The 13892-nt window shown below is 42.5% G+C and overlaps 1 protein-coding gene across 5 annotated transcripts in view; it reads left to right on the plus strand.

Moving 5' to 3' along the window:
* LOC137380662 (arginyl-tRNA--protein transferase 1) overlaps positions 1-13892 on the plus strand; it is a 297262-nt gene that overhangs the window by 150901 nt on the left and 132469 nt on the right. For all 5 annotated transcript variants that reach the window (XM_068052848.1, XM_068052847.1, XM_068052849.1 and 2 more), the window contains one exon: positions 7897-8078. In XM_068052848.1, coding sequence (XP_067908949.1) covers positions 7897-8078 — 182 coding nt within the window. The remainder of the gene's footprint in view (positions 1-7896; positions 8079-13892) is intronic.

Genomic DNA, 13892 nt, shown 5'->3' on the forward strand with positions numbered 1-13892 from the left:
CAACCACAGTGGAGGGGAATCTCCAATTGAGGAAAAAGGAAGACCGATCGGAAGCAATGATGTGTAAAGTGGCATTGTTGGAACATATGCGGCAGAGACAGAAACTGGGAGAATGGAATAGGGTTCTTAAAGAAAACTGGGTGGGAGCAAGTGTTGTCAAGATAGCTAAGAGAGTCAGTGGGCTTGTAGTGCATATTGGATGATATCCTATCTCAGCAATGAAGATGGACAAGTCAACGGAAGGAAGGGTAGATGGACCATGTGAAGGTGAGAGAAGGTTAGAAATTGGGGGCGACGTTAATGAAATTTTTCAGTTTGGGGCCAGAGCAGGGTAACGGCACTAACAGTCATTAATGTACTGGAAAAAGCTGGGGGAGGCAACCTGAGTAGGGCTGGAACAAAGACTGTTTGACATATCCCACAAAAGGCAGGCTTAACTGAAAGTAGACTGAACTGGCACCTGAGACCATTGTGTCTGAGCATCATACCACAGTGTGCCCTTATTCACTGAGCTATCAGAGGAGCTCCTTTTTAAAATAAAATCTCTAAGACTGAAGTAAATTTGATAGTTTAAGTCCAATAGATGATAAAATCAATCTCACGATAGCAGAACTCCTCCTGAGGGCAATAAGGTGCTTTGTGCCTCATTATTTTCTCTGTACTGCAGAACATTATCTCTTAAATCAGAAGAAGCCATTTGGTACATTAATCAAGTGGATAAATACTATAAGCAACATACATCTGATTCCAGTGATTTTCCATGTACAAGATTGCTTTTTTTTTTCAAATTTACATTTGCAAAATTAGCTTTTTCAGGCAGCGTGGCAATTAAGTTTTGTTTTTGATTATGACAGTTTCATGTGATGGGTCATATTATGTATTCTTGAAACATTTCTGTGAAAGACTTGCTTTAACCTATCTAATGCTTGATGTCTGCAAATGTTTATTTCGAAACAATCGTGAATAAACAATATGGTGATTCAGTTAGCGAAACGTTTAAGACCTAAATGAAAAAAATACTCACATACGAACAGACGAATTAGGCACAGGAGTAAGCCACTCAACCCCTTGAGCTTGCTACGCCATTTAATAAGATCATGACTGATCTGATTGTAACCTCAACTCCACATTCCCGTCTACCCCTGATTACCGCTCACCCCCTTGCTTAGCAAGAATCTATCTACCACTGCCTTAAAAATATTTAAAGACTGCGTCCACTGCCTTTTGAGAAAGAAAGTTGCAACGGTTCATGATCCTCTGAGAAAAAATTTCTCCTCATCTCTGTCATAAATGGGTGACTCCTTATTTTTAAATCGTGACCCCTAGCTCTAGATTCTCCCGTAAGGGGAAACATCCTTTCCACATCCACCCTGTCAAGACCCCTCAGAATCTTGTATGTTTCAATCAAGTCGCCTCTTACTCTTAACTCCAGCAGATACAAGCCTAGCCTGTCCAACCTTTCCTTATAAGACAGCCCTCTAATTCCAGGTATTAGTCTTGTACGCCATCTCTGAACTGCTTCCAATACATTTACATCCTTCCTTAAATAAGGAGACCAATACTGTACACAGTACTCCAGATGTGGTCTCACCAGTGCCCTGTATAACTGAAGCATCACCTCCCTCCTTTTGTCTTCAATTCCCCTCGCAATAAACGATAGCATTCTATTAGCTTTCCTAATTACTTGCTCATACTTACTTACTCTGCCTTTGGCTTGTATCACACCAATTTATTGCCTAATTCGTTCCCCCTTTCAATTCAGGCCAAAGTAAATCCTTGGTATCACTTTTTAAGCATGCAGGAGGGTGGCATACATGTGTACTCCACTCTCTCACTATATCTTAGCTGGTTTGTTGTCTTGGAATTGAGATTAAGCAATGTAGTTCCACCAAGGAGTGTCATGTTGAACTCCACAGCCTCAGATTATTGGTTAACTTTATTTAAGGATATAGTTTAGTTTAGAGATACAGCACTGTAATAGGCCCTTCGGCACACCGAGTCTGTGCCGAGCATCAACCACCCATTTATACTAATCCTACACTAATTACATATTCCTACCACATCCCCACCTGTCCCTACATTTCCCTACCATCTACCTATACTAGGGGCAATTTATAATGGCCAATTAACCTATCAACCAGCAAGTCTTTGGCATGTGGGAGGAAACCGGAGCACCTGGAGGAAACCCACGCAGACACAGGGAGAACTTGCAAACTCCACACAGGCAGTACCCAGAATTGAACCCGGGTCGTTGGAGCTTTGAGGCTGCGGTGTTGACCACTGCGCCACTGTGCCGCCCTGTTGTATATGTTGTACAATAATGCATCATTGTTACATTTCAGTAGTAGGTCATGTAAAATCATAGTAGTTACCAGTTTAAGCATGGAACACTCACTGAAGTTTCCAACTGAAGATAGCTGTTTCTCCGGGCTTAAACACAATAATTAAATATGTTCAGCAATAACCTGATCACTGATGCTCAGTTTGGGTTCTGCCAGGGCCATTCAGCTCCCGATCTCATTACAGCCTTGGTACAAACATGGATAAAAGAGCTGAACACCAGAGGTGAAGTGAGAGTGATTGCCCTCGACATCAAGGCAGCATTTGACCAAGTATGGCATCAAGGATCCCTAGCAAAACTGGAGCCAATAGGAATCGGGGAAACCTCTCCGCTGGTTGGAGTCATACCTAGCACAAAGGTTGTGGTTGTTGGAAGTCAAACTTCTTAGTCCCAGGCATTACTGCAGGAGCTTCTCCGGGTAGTGTCCTAGGCCGAACCATCTTCAATATCAACATTCTGGGGCTCATCATTGACCAGAAACTGAAAAGGAGTAGCCACATAAATGCTGTGGCTACAAGAGCAGGTTAGAGGCTGGGAATTCTGCAGTGAGTAACTCATCTCCTGACTCCCCAATGCCTGTCCACCATCTACAAGGCACAAGTCAGGAGTGTGCTGGAATACTTTCCACTTGCCTGGATGGGTGCTGCTCCAACAACTCAAGAAGCTCAACACCATCCAGGACAAAGCAGCTGCTTGATTGGCACCCCATCCACCACCTTTAACATTCACTCCATCCACCACTGACGCACTGTGGCAGCAATGTGTACCATCTACAAGATGCACTGCAGCAACTCACCAAGGCTCCTTCGACAGCACCTTCCAAACCCGTGACCTCTATCACCTAGAAGGACAAGGGCAGCAGATGCATGGGGATGCCATCACTTGCAAATTCCCCACCAAGCCCCACACCATCCTGACTTGGAACTTTATTGCCCTTCCTTGGGTCAAAATCCTGGAACTCCCTAACAGCACTGTTGGTGTACTTATACCCCAAGGACTGTAGCGGTTCAAGAAGGCAGCTCACCACCACCTTCTCGAGGGCAATTAGAAATGGGCAATAAATGGTGGCCTATCCAGCGACGCCCACATTCCCTGAACTAATAAAAAATGGGTTTCTTGGTTTACATTAGTTTAATCGTCTTAAGCCTGTGATAAACACTTGTTTAAAATAATTTTTTTCTTGTTGAGAGCACTTAGTGTTTCTAAGATTTTTAGTTAAAGGAAGGTTTTAAAATCTAAAAGCAAAAAATGCCTGAAATGGTTTCTTAATGATATTATAGTTCACTTTTAGTATCATTGTTCTGCTTGACCCTTACTTAAGCTTCAAACCTGCCTGTAGCACATCATCAAGGTCACCTATTTCCCTTTCCAAAGCATGCCCTTACCTTACTCTCACTAACAACAACTTGCATTTATGTATCACCTTCAACATAGTTAGAACGCCCCAAGGCACTTCACAGGAGTGTTATCAAACAAGCATTTACACTGAGCCACATGAGATATTAGGACAGATGACCAAAAGCTTGGTCAAAGAGGTAGATTTTAAAGAGTGTCTTAAAGGAGGAGAGAGAGGTAGAAAAGCGAGAGGTTTCGGGAGGGAATTCCAGAATTTAGGGCCTAGGCAGCTGCCACCAATGGTGGTGCAATTAAAATCAGCGATGCACGAGGCCAGAATTAGAGGAGTCCAGATACCTCAGAGGAACATAAGAAATAGGAGCAGAAATATGCCATTTCGCCCCTTGAGCTTGCTCCGACATTCAATGAGATGATGGGTGATCTGATTGTGGCCTTAACTTTCATGCCTGTCTCCCATAATCCTTTACTTCCTTATAGATCAAAACATCTGTCTAGCTCAGCCTTGAATATATTCAGTGGCCCAGCTCCACTGCTCTCTGGGTAGAGAATTCCAAAGATTAACAACCTTATGAGAGAAGAAATTCCTCTTCATCTCCGACTTAAATAGAAGAGTTCTTATTTTGAAACTGTGCCCCTTAGTTCTAGATTCCCTCATGAGGGGAAGCATCCTCTCAGCATTTACCGTGTCAAGTCCCCATTGAACCTTTATATGTTTCAATGTGATCACCTCATATTCTTCTCAACTTCATTGAATATAGGCCCAACCTGCTCAACCTTTCCTCATAAGGCAATGCCTTCATCCCAGGAATCAACCGAATGAACCTTTTCTGAATTGCCTCCAATGCAAGTATATCCCTCAAATAAGGTGACCAAAACAGTACGCAGTACATTAGGTGTGGTCTCACCAACGTCCTGCACAGTTGTCGCAAGACTTCCCTACTTTTATACTCCATCCCCCCCCCCCCCCTTACAATAAAGGTCAACATGCCATTTGCCTTCCTAATTTATTGCTGTACCTGCATGCTAACTATTTGTGATTCATGTACAAGTACACCCAGATTCCTCTGTACCTCAGCATTCTACAGTCTCCATTTAAATAATCTGCTATTCTGTTCTTCACACCAAAGTGGACAACCTCACATTTCCTGCATTATACTTCGTCTGCCAAATTTTTTCTCACTCACTTAACCTATCTATATTCCGTTGCAGACTTTTTGTATCCACCTCATAAATTGCTTTCCTATCTATCTTTGTATCAAATTTGGCAACAATATCCTCAGTTCCTTCCTCCAATTCCTCCAAGTCATTAGTATAGATTGTAAATAGTTGAGGCCCCAGCACTGATCCCTTTGGCTCCCCAGTTACCCCAACTCTCTGTTTCCTGTTAGCCAGTCCTCGATCCATTGCTAATATATTATCCCCAACATCATGAGCTCTTAGCTTGTGTAGTAATCTTTTATGTAGCACCTTATCGAATGCCTTTTGGAAATTCAAATGCACTACATCTACTGATTCCCCTTTATCCACCCTGCTTGTTACATTCTCAAAGAACTCTAATAAATTTGTCAAACATGATTTTCCTTTCACAAAACCATGTTGACTCTGCTTGATTGTATTCTGATTTTCTAAATGTTCTGCTACTACTTCCTTTAATGATGGATTACAGCATTTTTCCAATGACAGATGTTAGGCTGACTGGCCTATAATTTCCTGCTTCCTCCTTTCTTGAATAGAGGTGTTACATTTGGAAGGTTGTAGGGCTGGAGATGGTTACAGAAATAGGGAGGGGCAAGGTCATGGAGTGATTTGAAAACAAGGCTGAGTGTTTTAAGATCAAGGTGTTGCTTAACTGGGAGCCAATGTAGTTAATGAACACAGGGGTGATAGGCAAATGGGACAGTGCAAGTTAGGATTCTTGTAGCAGAAGTTTGGATGAGCTCAAGTTTATGAAAGGTGGCAGATGGGAGGCTGACCAGTAGAGAATTGGGATAGTCAAGTCTAGAGGATTTCAACAGGAGATAAGCTGAGGCAGGGGTGAATTTGGAAGATGTTAGGGAGCTGGAAGTAGGTAGGCTTGGTAATGGAGCCGATATGTGGTCAGAAGCTCATCTTGGGGTCGTATATGTAACCAAGGTTGTGAATGGTGTAGTTCAACCTCAGGTAGTTGCCAGTGAAAGGAATGGAATTGGTGGCTAAGGAGCAGAGTTTGTGGGAGGAAAGACAATAATGGCTTTGGACTTAATAGTTGGAGGAAATTGCTGCTCATCCAGTACTAGATGTCGGACAATGTGTGTGTGTGTCAGTCACAGACAAACCGGCCATTTTGTTTTTGTATGATGTCACTGAGGGGCAGCATGTACATGAGACATAGGAGGGAGCCACAAATAGATCCTTGGGGAACCTCAGAGGTAACGGTGCAGAAGCAGAAAAAGAGGCCATCTTGGGATTAACAGACAAATACTGCGGATGCTGGAAATCTGAAATTAAAACAGAAAGGGCTTGAAATACTCAGCAGGTCTCACCTGCTGAGTAATTCCAACACTTTGTTTTCATCTCAGGGGATACTCTGGCTACGATTGCATATATAAGATGAGAACCAGGCAAGGGCAATCCTATCCAGCAGGGCAACAGAGGAGTGATGTTGGTAGAGGATGGTGTGGTCAATCGTGTTGAAGGCTGCAGACAAGTCAAGAAAGATAAGGATGGATAGTTTACAATGGTTGCAGTGAGATAGGATACCATATGTAACTTTGATAAGGGTCATTTCAGTACTGTGGCAGGGCAGAAACCTGATTGGAGGGATTCAAACATGGAGTTGCAGAAAAGATGGACATGGATTGGGAGGCAGTGCTGCTTAAACACTTACCTTGCATCTTTGTTACCACCAGACACACACTTTCCAGCAATATAACAAAAAGTAAAAATCTGCAGCTAGTGTAAATCAGAAACCAAAACAGAAAATGCTACAAATCTTCAACAGTGGAGAAAACACAAGTCAACAGTTCATGTCCTCTTGCCAATCACTTTACATGATATGAATAAAACCGAAACCTGTATAGTTCAGCCAGCAGGTACTGTGACTAGCACTTTAATGCTTCACTGCCCTGGAAGAGAAGGGAGTTTTTGCCACTTGTTTTAAAAATTGCTTCCAGGAAAGATAACATGAAAGTTTGGTCCCACTGTACCAGCTCTATGTGGTCCTGTCTATTCTGTACTTTGTGTAGAGTTGCACTTGGGGAACAAAACAACTTGTTCCCACCGCCCACCCCCCCCCCCCCCCCCCGAACAAAATTATGAAGAATAAATATCAAACCAAGTTTCTTTCCATTAACAAAACACCTAAAATATAAATGTGAATATAATACAGAAAAAGTATAGTAAAACACAGATCCTCATTTAAGATGCATGTTATTCTTTATGGATATTTTATATAATATTGAGCCATACAGACCAGGAAGATTCCATGTTTGATCTCCCCCATTCAGCCCCGCTCCCTTGCCCAATTGTAGTGATAGCTGGCTGTAATTGGAGCAACCATTGGGAATCCGCAGCAGCTCGGATCGAGCTTTGGTATGATGTCCCTCACAGTCAAATAGCACATTGTCACTTGGTATCAAGAATGGCCATGTAGGCAAGGTATTGAAGGGCTGTGTGGTGCCCTTCAGTAGCACGACAGTCTGATTTGTCAACTTGAGAAAAAATTCGATGAGGGAGAAGTGAGAAGCAAAACAAGGAGTTGACTCGTTTCTGGAATCCATCTATGAATATTTGGGAACGAGTTTGGACTTTTGCCAGGTTGTTTGCAGAATGCTCCATCTTGAGTGAGAAGTGTTGCATTTGAAACATTGATTGAAAGCCTTTAAATAATTCTTAGAAAGTTTAAAAAGTATATATTTTTCAGCAAATTGACTAACTATGGAAAAGAATGATATGTGGGGTTCCCCATTTTGGAAGTGCCAAGTGTTGGTCTTATCTTGATGCCAATTTTAAATTTAACTTAAATATTTTGTGCAGACTTAGTAACAGAATTAGAATTCAAGACCGCATAATTTTCAGGGTTAAGCCTAAGGAGATATTGCTGCAGCACTATTAACAAGATGGCACACTTTCAACTTCTATGGATCTTAAAATTTATGTATCATTGATTTGCATTAAATTGCTTGAATGTTCTCTCATGAGATTTCTTCTTCCTTTCCCAGGCAGAGAATCCACCAGATGGGCCTGTATCAGGTTATGGATCATTTCACCAACAGTACTGGTTGGATGGAAAGATTATTGCAGTCGGAGTACTTGACATTCTTCCTCAGTGCGTCTCCTCTGTGTACCTTTATTATGATCCTGATTATGCATTCTTGTCATTGGGTGTTTATTCTGCACTCAGGTATAGTGAGGTTTTATTTTGCTTTTAAATATGCTTTGATGTGTACATTTTGTGTTACTAATTTGTATTGCATCCTCAGGCCAGATTTTTTTATGTAGCTTAAAATGATGGTGATTTGTTTTTAAATTTGCCTGTTGCTTTACATAAAAGGAGAAACAGAATAAATGTGTAGTCTCTAATATCTCACACACTGATCTACTATGATTTTTCCAAGTCATAATTTTCCAAAGCTTTCTAGATTTGGGAATTGTATCCTTGGATTCGAAAATTGCAAATGCTAGTCCATTACTTAATAAGGGAGGGAGGGGGAAATGGGTAACTACTGACCTGTCCATTTAATATCAATTGTGAAGAAGTTACTGGAATCTGTCATCAAAGACAGATTGTCTTAACACTTGGTTGTGTATCAGCTGATGAAAGAGAGTAGAACAGATTTGTGGACAGTAGTTAACATTTTTAAGGTGGTCACTGACATCGTGGATGGGGTCTCTTGATGTCAATATGTGGTAGGAATAAAGGATTCATTCTCTGATTTGCTGAATGCCACAAGTAGTCCCCAGAGATCTGTACTGGGACCTCAGCTTTTCATCATATATTGATTCAAATGAAAGAATAGAGAGATGTAAATCCAAGTTTTCAGATTACGCTGTTAGGATGCAGAGTAAGTTGTGTTGTTGGGAGAAGAATGTTACAAAGAAACCTAGACTAAGTGAGTTGGCAAAACTATGGTCTTAAATTATGAGAACAGATTGCATAAATGTGGATTTATTCCATTGAGTTTGGAAGGTTGAGGGTGATTTAATCGAGGTGTTTAGAATGATGGCGTTTGATGAGCTAGATACAGCGAAAAAATTTCCTGTAGCGGTGGAATCCAGAATAAGAGGACACGATCATAAGATTAGAACTCAACCATTTCAGAGTGAAATTGGGAAACAATTTTTCCACACAAGGGTGGTGAAAATCTGGAGCTCACACCCAGAAGGTTGGGTCAATTGAAACTTTCAGCACTTAGATCTTCAGTTTTTCCAGTATTTAGTTGGAGGAAATTGCAGTTCACTCAGGACAAGATGTCAGGCAAGCAGGGAGACAATGCAGAGGCAAGAAAGAAAGACTTGCATTTATATAGCGCCTTTCACGACCACCAGACATCCCAAAGCACTTTACAGCCAGTGAAGTACTTTTGAAGTGTCATCGCTATTGTGATGTAGGTAACGCAGCAGCCAATTTGTGCACAGCAAAATCCTACAAACAGCAATGTGATCATGTCCAGATAATCTGTTTTTGTGATGTGGATTGAGGGATGAATATTGGCTGGGACACCTGGGTTAACTCCCCTGCTCCTCTTCGCAGTAGTATCCTGGGATCTTTTGTGTCCACCTGAGAGTGCAGAGGGGGCCTCGGTTTAACATCTTATGTGAAAGACGCCACCTCTGACACTGCAGCACTCCCCCAGTGCCAGTGTCAGCCAAGATTGTTTTGCTCAAGTCCTGGACTGGGACTTGAACCCACAACCTTGTGACTCAGAGGCGAGAGTGCTACCAAGTGAGCCACAGTTGAGGAATGAAGCAAGTTTGTAGGGAGGTTGAGCTAGGTATAATCACTGTACACGTAGAACCTGATACCATATCTTCAGATGATGTCACCAAGGGGCAGCTTGTAGATGGAAAATAGGAGAGGGCCGAGGATCGATCTTTGGGAAATTCCAGAGATAACAATTTGGGGCGGCGCAGTGGTTAGCACCGCAGCCTCACAGCTCCAGTGACCCGGGTTCAATTCTGGGTACTGCCTGTGTGGAGTTTGCAAGTTCTCCCTGTGTCTGCGTGGGTTTCCTCCGGATGCTCCGGTTTCCTCCCACATGCCAAAGACTTGCAGGTTGATAGGTTAATTGGCCATTATAAATTGCCCCTAGTATAGGTAGGTGGTAGGGAAATATAGGGACAGGTGGGGATGTGGTAGGAATATGGAATTAGTGTAGGATTAGTATAAATGGGTGTTGATGGTCGGCACAGACTCGGTGGGCCGAAGGGCCTGTTTCAGTGCTGTATCTCTAAACTAAACTAAAAACTATTGCAGGAAAATCTCAGGCAACGACTCATAAGAGTGGAATCAGGCAAGGGCACCCCCACCCAGCTGGGCAATGCAGGAGGATGACATGATCAAGTCTGTCAAAGACTGCACATAAGTTGAGAAGGAGCTATAGTGCATCACAACCACAATTACAGAGGGATGCCATTTGTGACTGATTAAGGTGGTTTCTGAATCGATTTCGAAAGATTCAAGCAGGGAGTTGGCAGAAAGATGGGTGTGGATTTGGGAGGTGACAAAATGTTAAAGGACTTTGGAGAGGCAATGGGAGATTGGAGATAGATTGGAAGTTTGCAAAGACAGGAGGGGTCAGTGGTGAGTTTTATGAGGAGTGGTTGATGACGGCAGCTTTGAAATGGAAGGAGACAGGACCTGAACAGAGGGGACAGTTTATGATGTGAGCAACCATGGCGGCCAGGAAGTTCGGTGGTTAGCAGTTTAGTAGGAATAGTGTCGAGAGCATGAGGTGGGTTTCAAGGACAAGATGAGCTTGAAGAGGGCATAAGGAGAGATGGTAGAGAAACTGAGAAAAATGTGGCAACTTATTGGCAAAATTGTCCAAATAATGCAACAGCAATCGAGTTATTCCTTTGTTTGTGCTCGTTAGATAAATATGTTTGCAATTGAATGTTATATAAAAAAGAAATAATTAGCCTTCTGTTTCCTACTCCACTTGCATAATTTTCTCTAGTCTTAATTTCAATGATTTATTCATTGAAAAGGACAGCATTACCCCTGAAATAATGAAGAGTGCTGAGCCTGCTATACTCTTAGCACTCTACGAACTGCTTTGCCTGTGCTGGGACGAGGGAGCAGTACCACAGGACATGCACGATGCCACTATCATCACCCTCTATAAAAATAAAGGTGACCGCGGTGACTGCAACAACTACCATAGAATCTCCCTGCTCAGCATAGTGGGGAAAGTCTTCGCTCGAGTCGCTTGAAACAGGCTCCAGAAGCTGGCCGAGCGTGTCTAGCCTGAGGCACAGTGTGGCTTTCGAGCAGAGAGATTGACCATTGACATGCTGTTCTCCCTTCGTCAGCTACAGGAGAAATGCCGCGAACAACAGATGCCCCTCTACGTTGCTTTAATTGATCTCACCGAAGCCTTTGACCTTGTCAGCAGACGTGGTCTCTTCAGACTACTAGAAAAGATCGGATGTCCACCAAAGCTACTAAGTATCATCACCTCATTCCATGACAATATGAAAGGCACAATTCAGCATAGTGGCGCCTCATCAGACCCCTTTCCGATCCTGAGTGGCGTGAAACAGGGCTGTGTTCTCGCACCCACACTGTTTGTTTGGGATTTTCTTCTCCCTGCTGCTCTCACATGCGTTCAAATCCTCAGAAGAAGGAATTTTCCTCCACACAAGATCAGGGGGCAGGTTGTTCAACCTTGCCCGTCTAAGAGTGAAGTCCAAAGTACGGAAAGTCCTCATCAGGGAACTCCTCTTTGCTGACGATGCTGCATTAACATCTCACACTGAAGAGTGTCTGCAGAGACTCATCAACAGGTTTGCGGCTGCCTGCAACGAATTTGGCCGAACCATCAGCCTCAAAAAACGAACATCATGGGACAGGACGTCAGAAATGCTCCATCCATCAATATCGGTGACCACGCTCTGGAAGTGGTTCAAGAGTTCACCTACCTAGGCTCAACTATCACCAGTAACCTGTCCCTCGATGCAGAAATCAACAAGCGCGTGGGAAAGGCTTCCACTGCTGTGTCCAGACTGGCCAAGAGGGTGTGGGAAAATGGCGCACTAACACGGAACACAAAAGACCGCGTGTTTCAAGCCTGTGTCCTCAGTACCTTGCTGTACGGCAGCGAGACCTGGACAACGTATGTCAGCCAAGAGCGACGTCTCAATTCATTCCATCATCGCTGCCTCCGGAGAATCCTTGGCATCAGGTGGCAGGACCGTATCTCCAACACAGAAGTCCTTGAGGCAGCCAACATCCCCAGCTTATACACCCTACTGAGTCAGCGGCGCTTGAGATGGCTTGGCCATGTGAGCTGCATGGAAGATGGCAGGACCCCCAAGGACACATTGTACAGCGAGCTCACCACTGGTATCAGACCCACCGGCCTTCCATGTCTCCGCTTTAAAGACGTCTGCAAACGCGACATGAAATCCTGTGACATTGATCACAAGTTGTGGGAGTCAGTTGCCAGCGATCGCCAGAGCTGGCGGGCAGCCAAAAAGGTGGGGCTAAAGTGTGGCGAGTCGAAGAGACTTAGCAGTTGGCAGAAAAAAAGACGGAAGTGCAAGGGGAGAGCTGACTGCGAAACAGCCCTGACAACCAATTTTATCTGCAGCACCTGTGGAAAAGTCTGTCACTCTAGTATTGGCCTTTATAGCCACTCCAGGCGCTGCTTCACAAACCACTGACCATCTCCACCCATTGTTTCTCAAGACAAGGAGGCCAAAGAAGAAGAAGATTCCAGAATTCAGGGTAGTCAGAACAGAAAAATACTGCCAACAGTTCTGTTAACAATGCGGTCTCTTGTCTGTTGCACTGTTCATATTCTGATTTTAAAATAAAGTAGTGAAATAAATTTATCTTTATTCCAGTTCAGTAGAATGCACTGTCTCTGCATTCCAAAGGGACAGTGCAGATCATGCAACTATAAATATTAAACACAAAGAACACTTAGGAAAGATTAAATATTCTGTTATAGTGAAGAGCATTGGGTTCTCTTGCAAGCCTTGTGTGACCTGATGTGAGTATGAATAGCCTATGAGCTCCCAAGATGCTTCTTTCATGGTACACAATGACTGAAACAAGGTATCTGTTTTTCTCATGTCCCTAAATATGTTTTACTTTTCCAAATTTAATGTAGAATTCATTGTTAATTGTGGGTTTGATGCAAGTCCTATTGCTTTCATTATGTGCTTTTACTTGTGGTGGTCACTGTGGTATTGTTGCTGTCAGAAATTGCATGCAGACTACTTTTTTCACTTGGGAATTTTCTACTGCAAACTCTTCCTGAAGAAAAGAATACTCTCTTGCATTAAATGTTTTGAATTAACAAACAAGTACTGGAGAGCAACAGCATGATGCTTGTTTTCTATAGGCTCAACATATGATCTTACAGAACTAAGACTCAAATTAGGTACCAAATTCAGCAATTCTTGTGGTGTATACACTTGTTTTCTGGAGAGTTTGAGGAGACAGCCTGATATCAATATTTATTTGATCCTAATCAACCTTTGATTACAAGAAATCCTGTGTTTTACTGAATTCCATCTAAGCTTGGCCATGGTAAAAATGCAGATGCTTTGTAAGACATCTCGCTCTTAAAAATTGCTTGGATAAGCAATTTGACCTGAAACTATATCAGTTGATAATTGACAAGGCTATTAGTGCATGCTTTATGCAGTATAGTTTCACTGTGAAGAAAAAGCTGCTGCAGTAATTGTTATCGATGACATTCATTATGTGTACCTGGCTTTAGAATTCCAAAGCTGGAGAAAGCTTTGTGGAAGCTGTTGTCATTATACAATTGCATTAATTTTCTATCTAATTCTATTTGATCAAAAAACTATGTTTTTCCAGATAGATGTTTACCTGCTCTCATTTATTATTTTCATAATTTTTTTTCTATTTTCAGAATTTGATACCCATCAATAGAAAGAAACTATTTGTTGATAGCATTTCATACATTGCATAATATAATTTTGTGTTTCTTGAGTAACCTGTATTCTGATTCACTATTTA

Source organism: Heterodontus francisci, chromosome 20 (genome assembly GCF_036365525.1).
Source record: "Heterodontus francisci isolate sHetFra1 chromosome 20, sHetFra1.hap1, whole genome shotgun sequence".
Classification (NCBI taxonomy): domain Eukaryota; kingdom Metazoa; phylum Chordata; class Chondrichthyes; order Heterodontiformes; family Heterodontidae; genus Heterodontus; species Heterodontus francisci.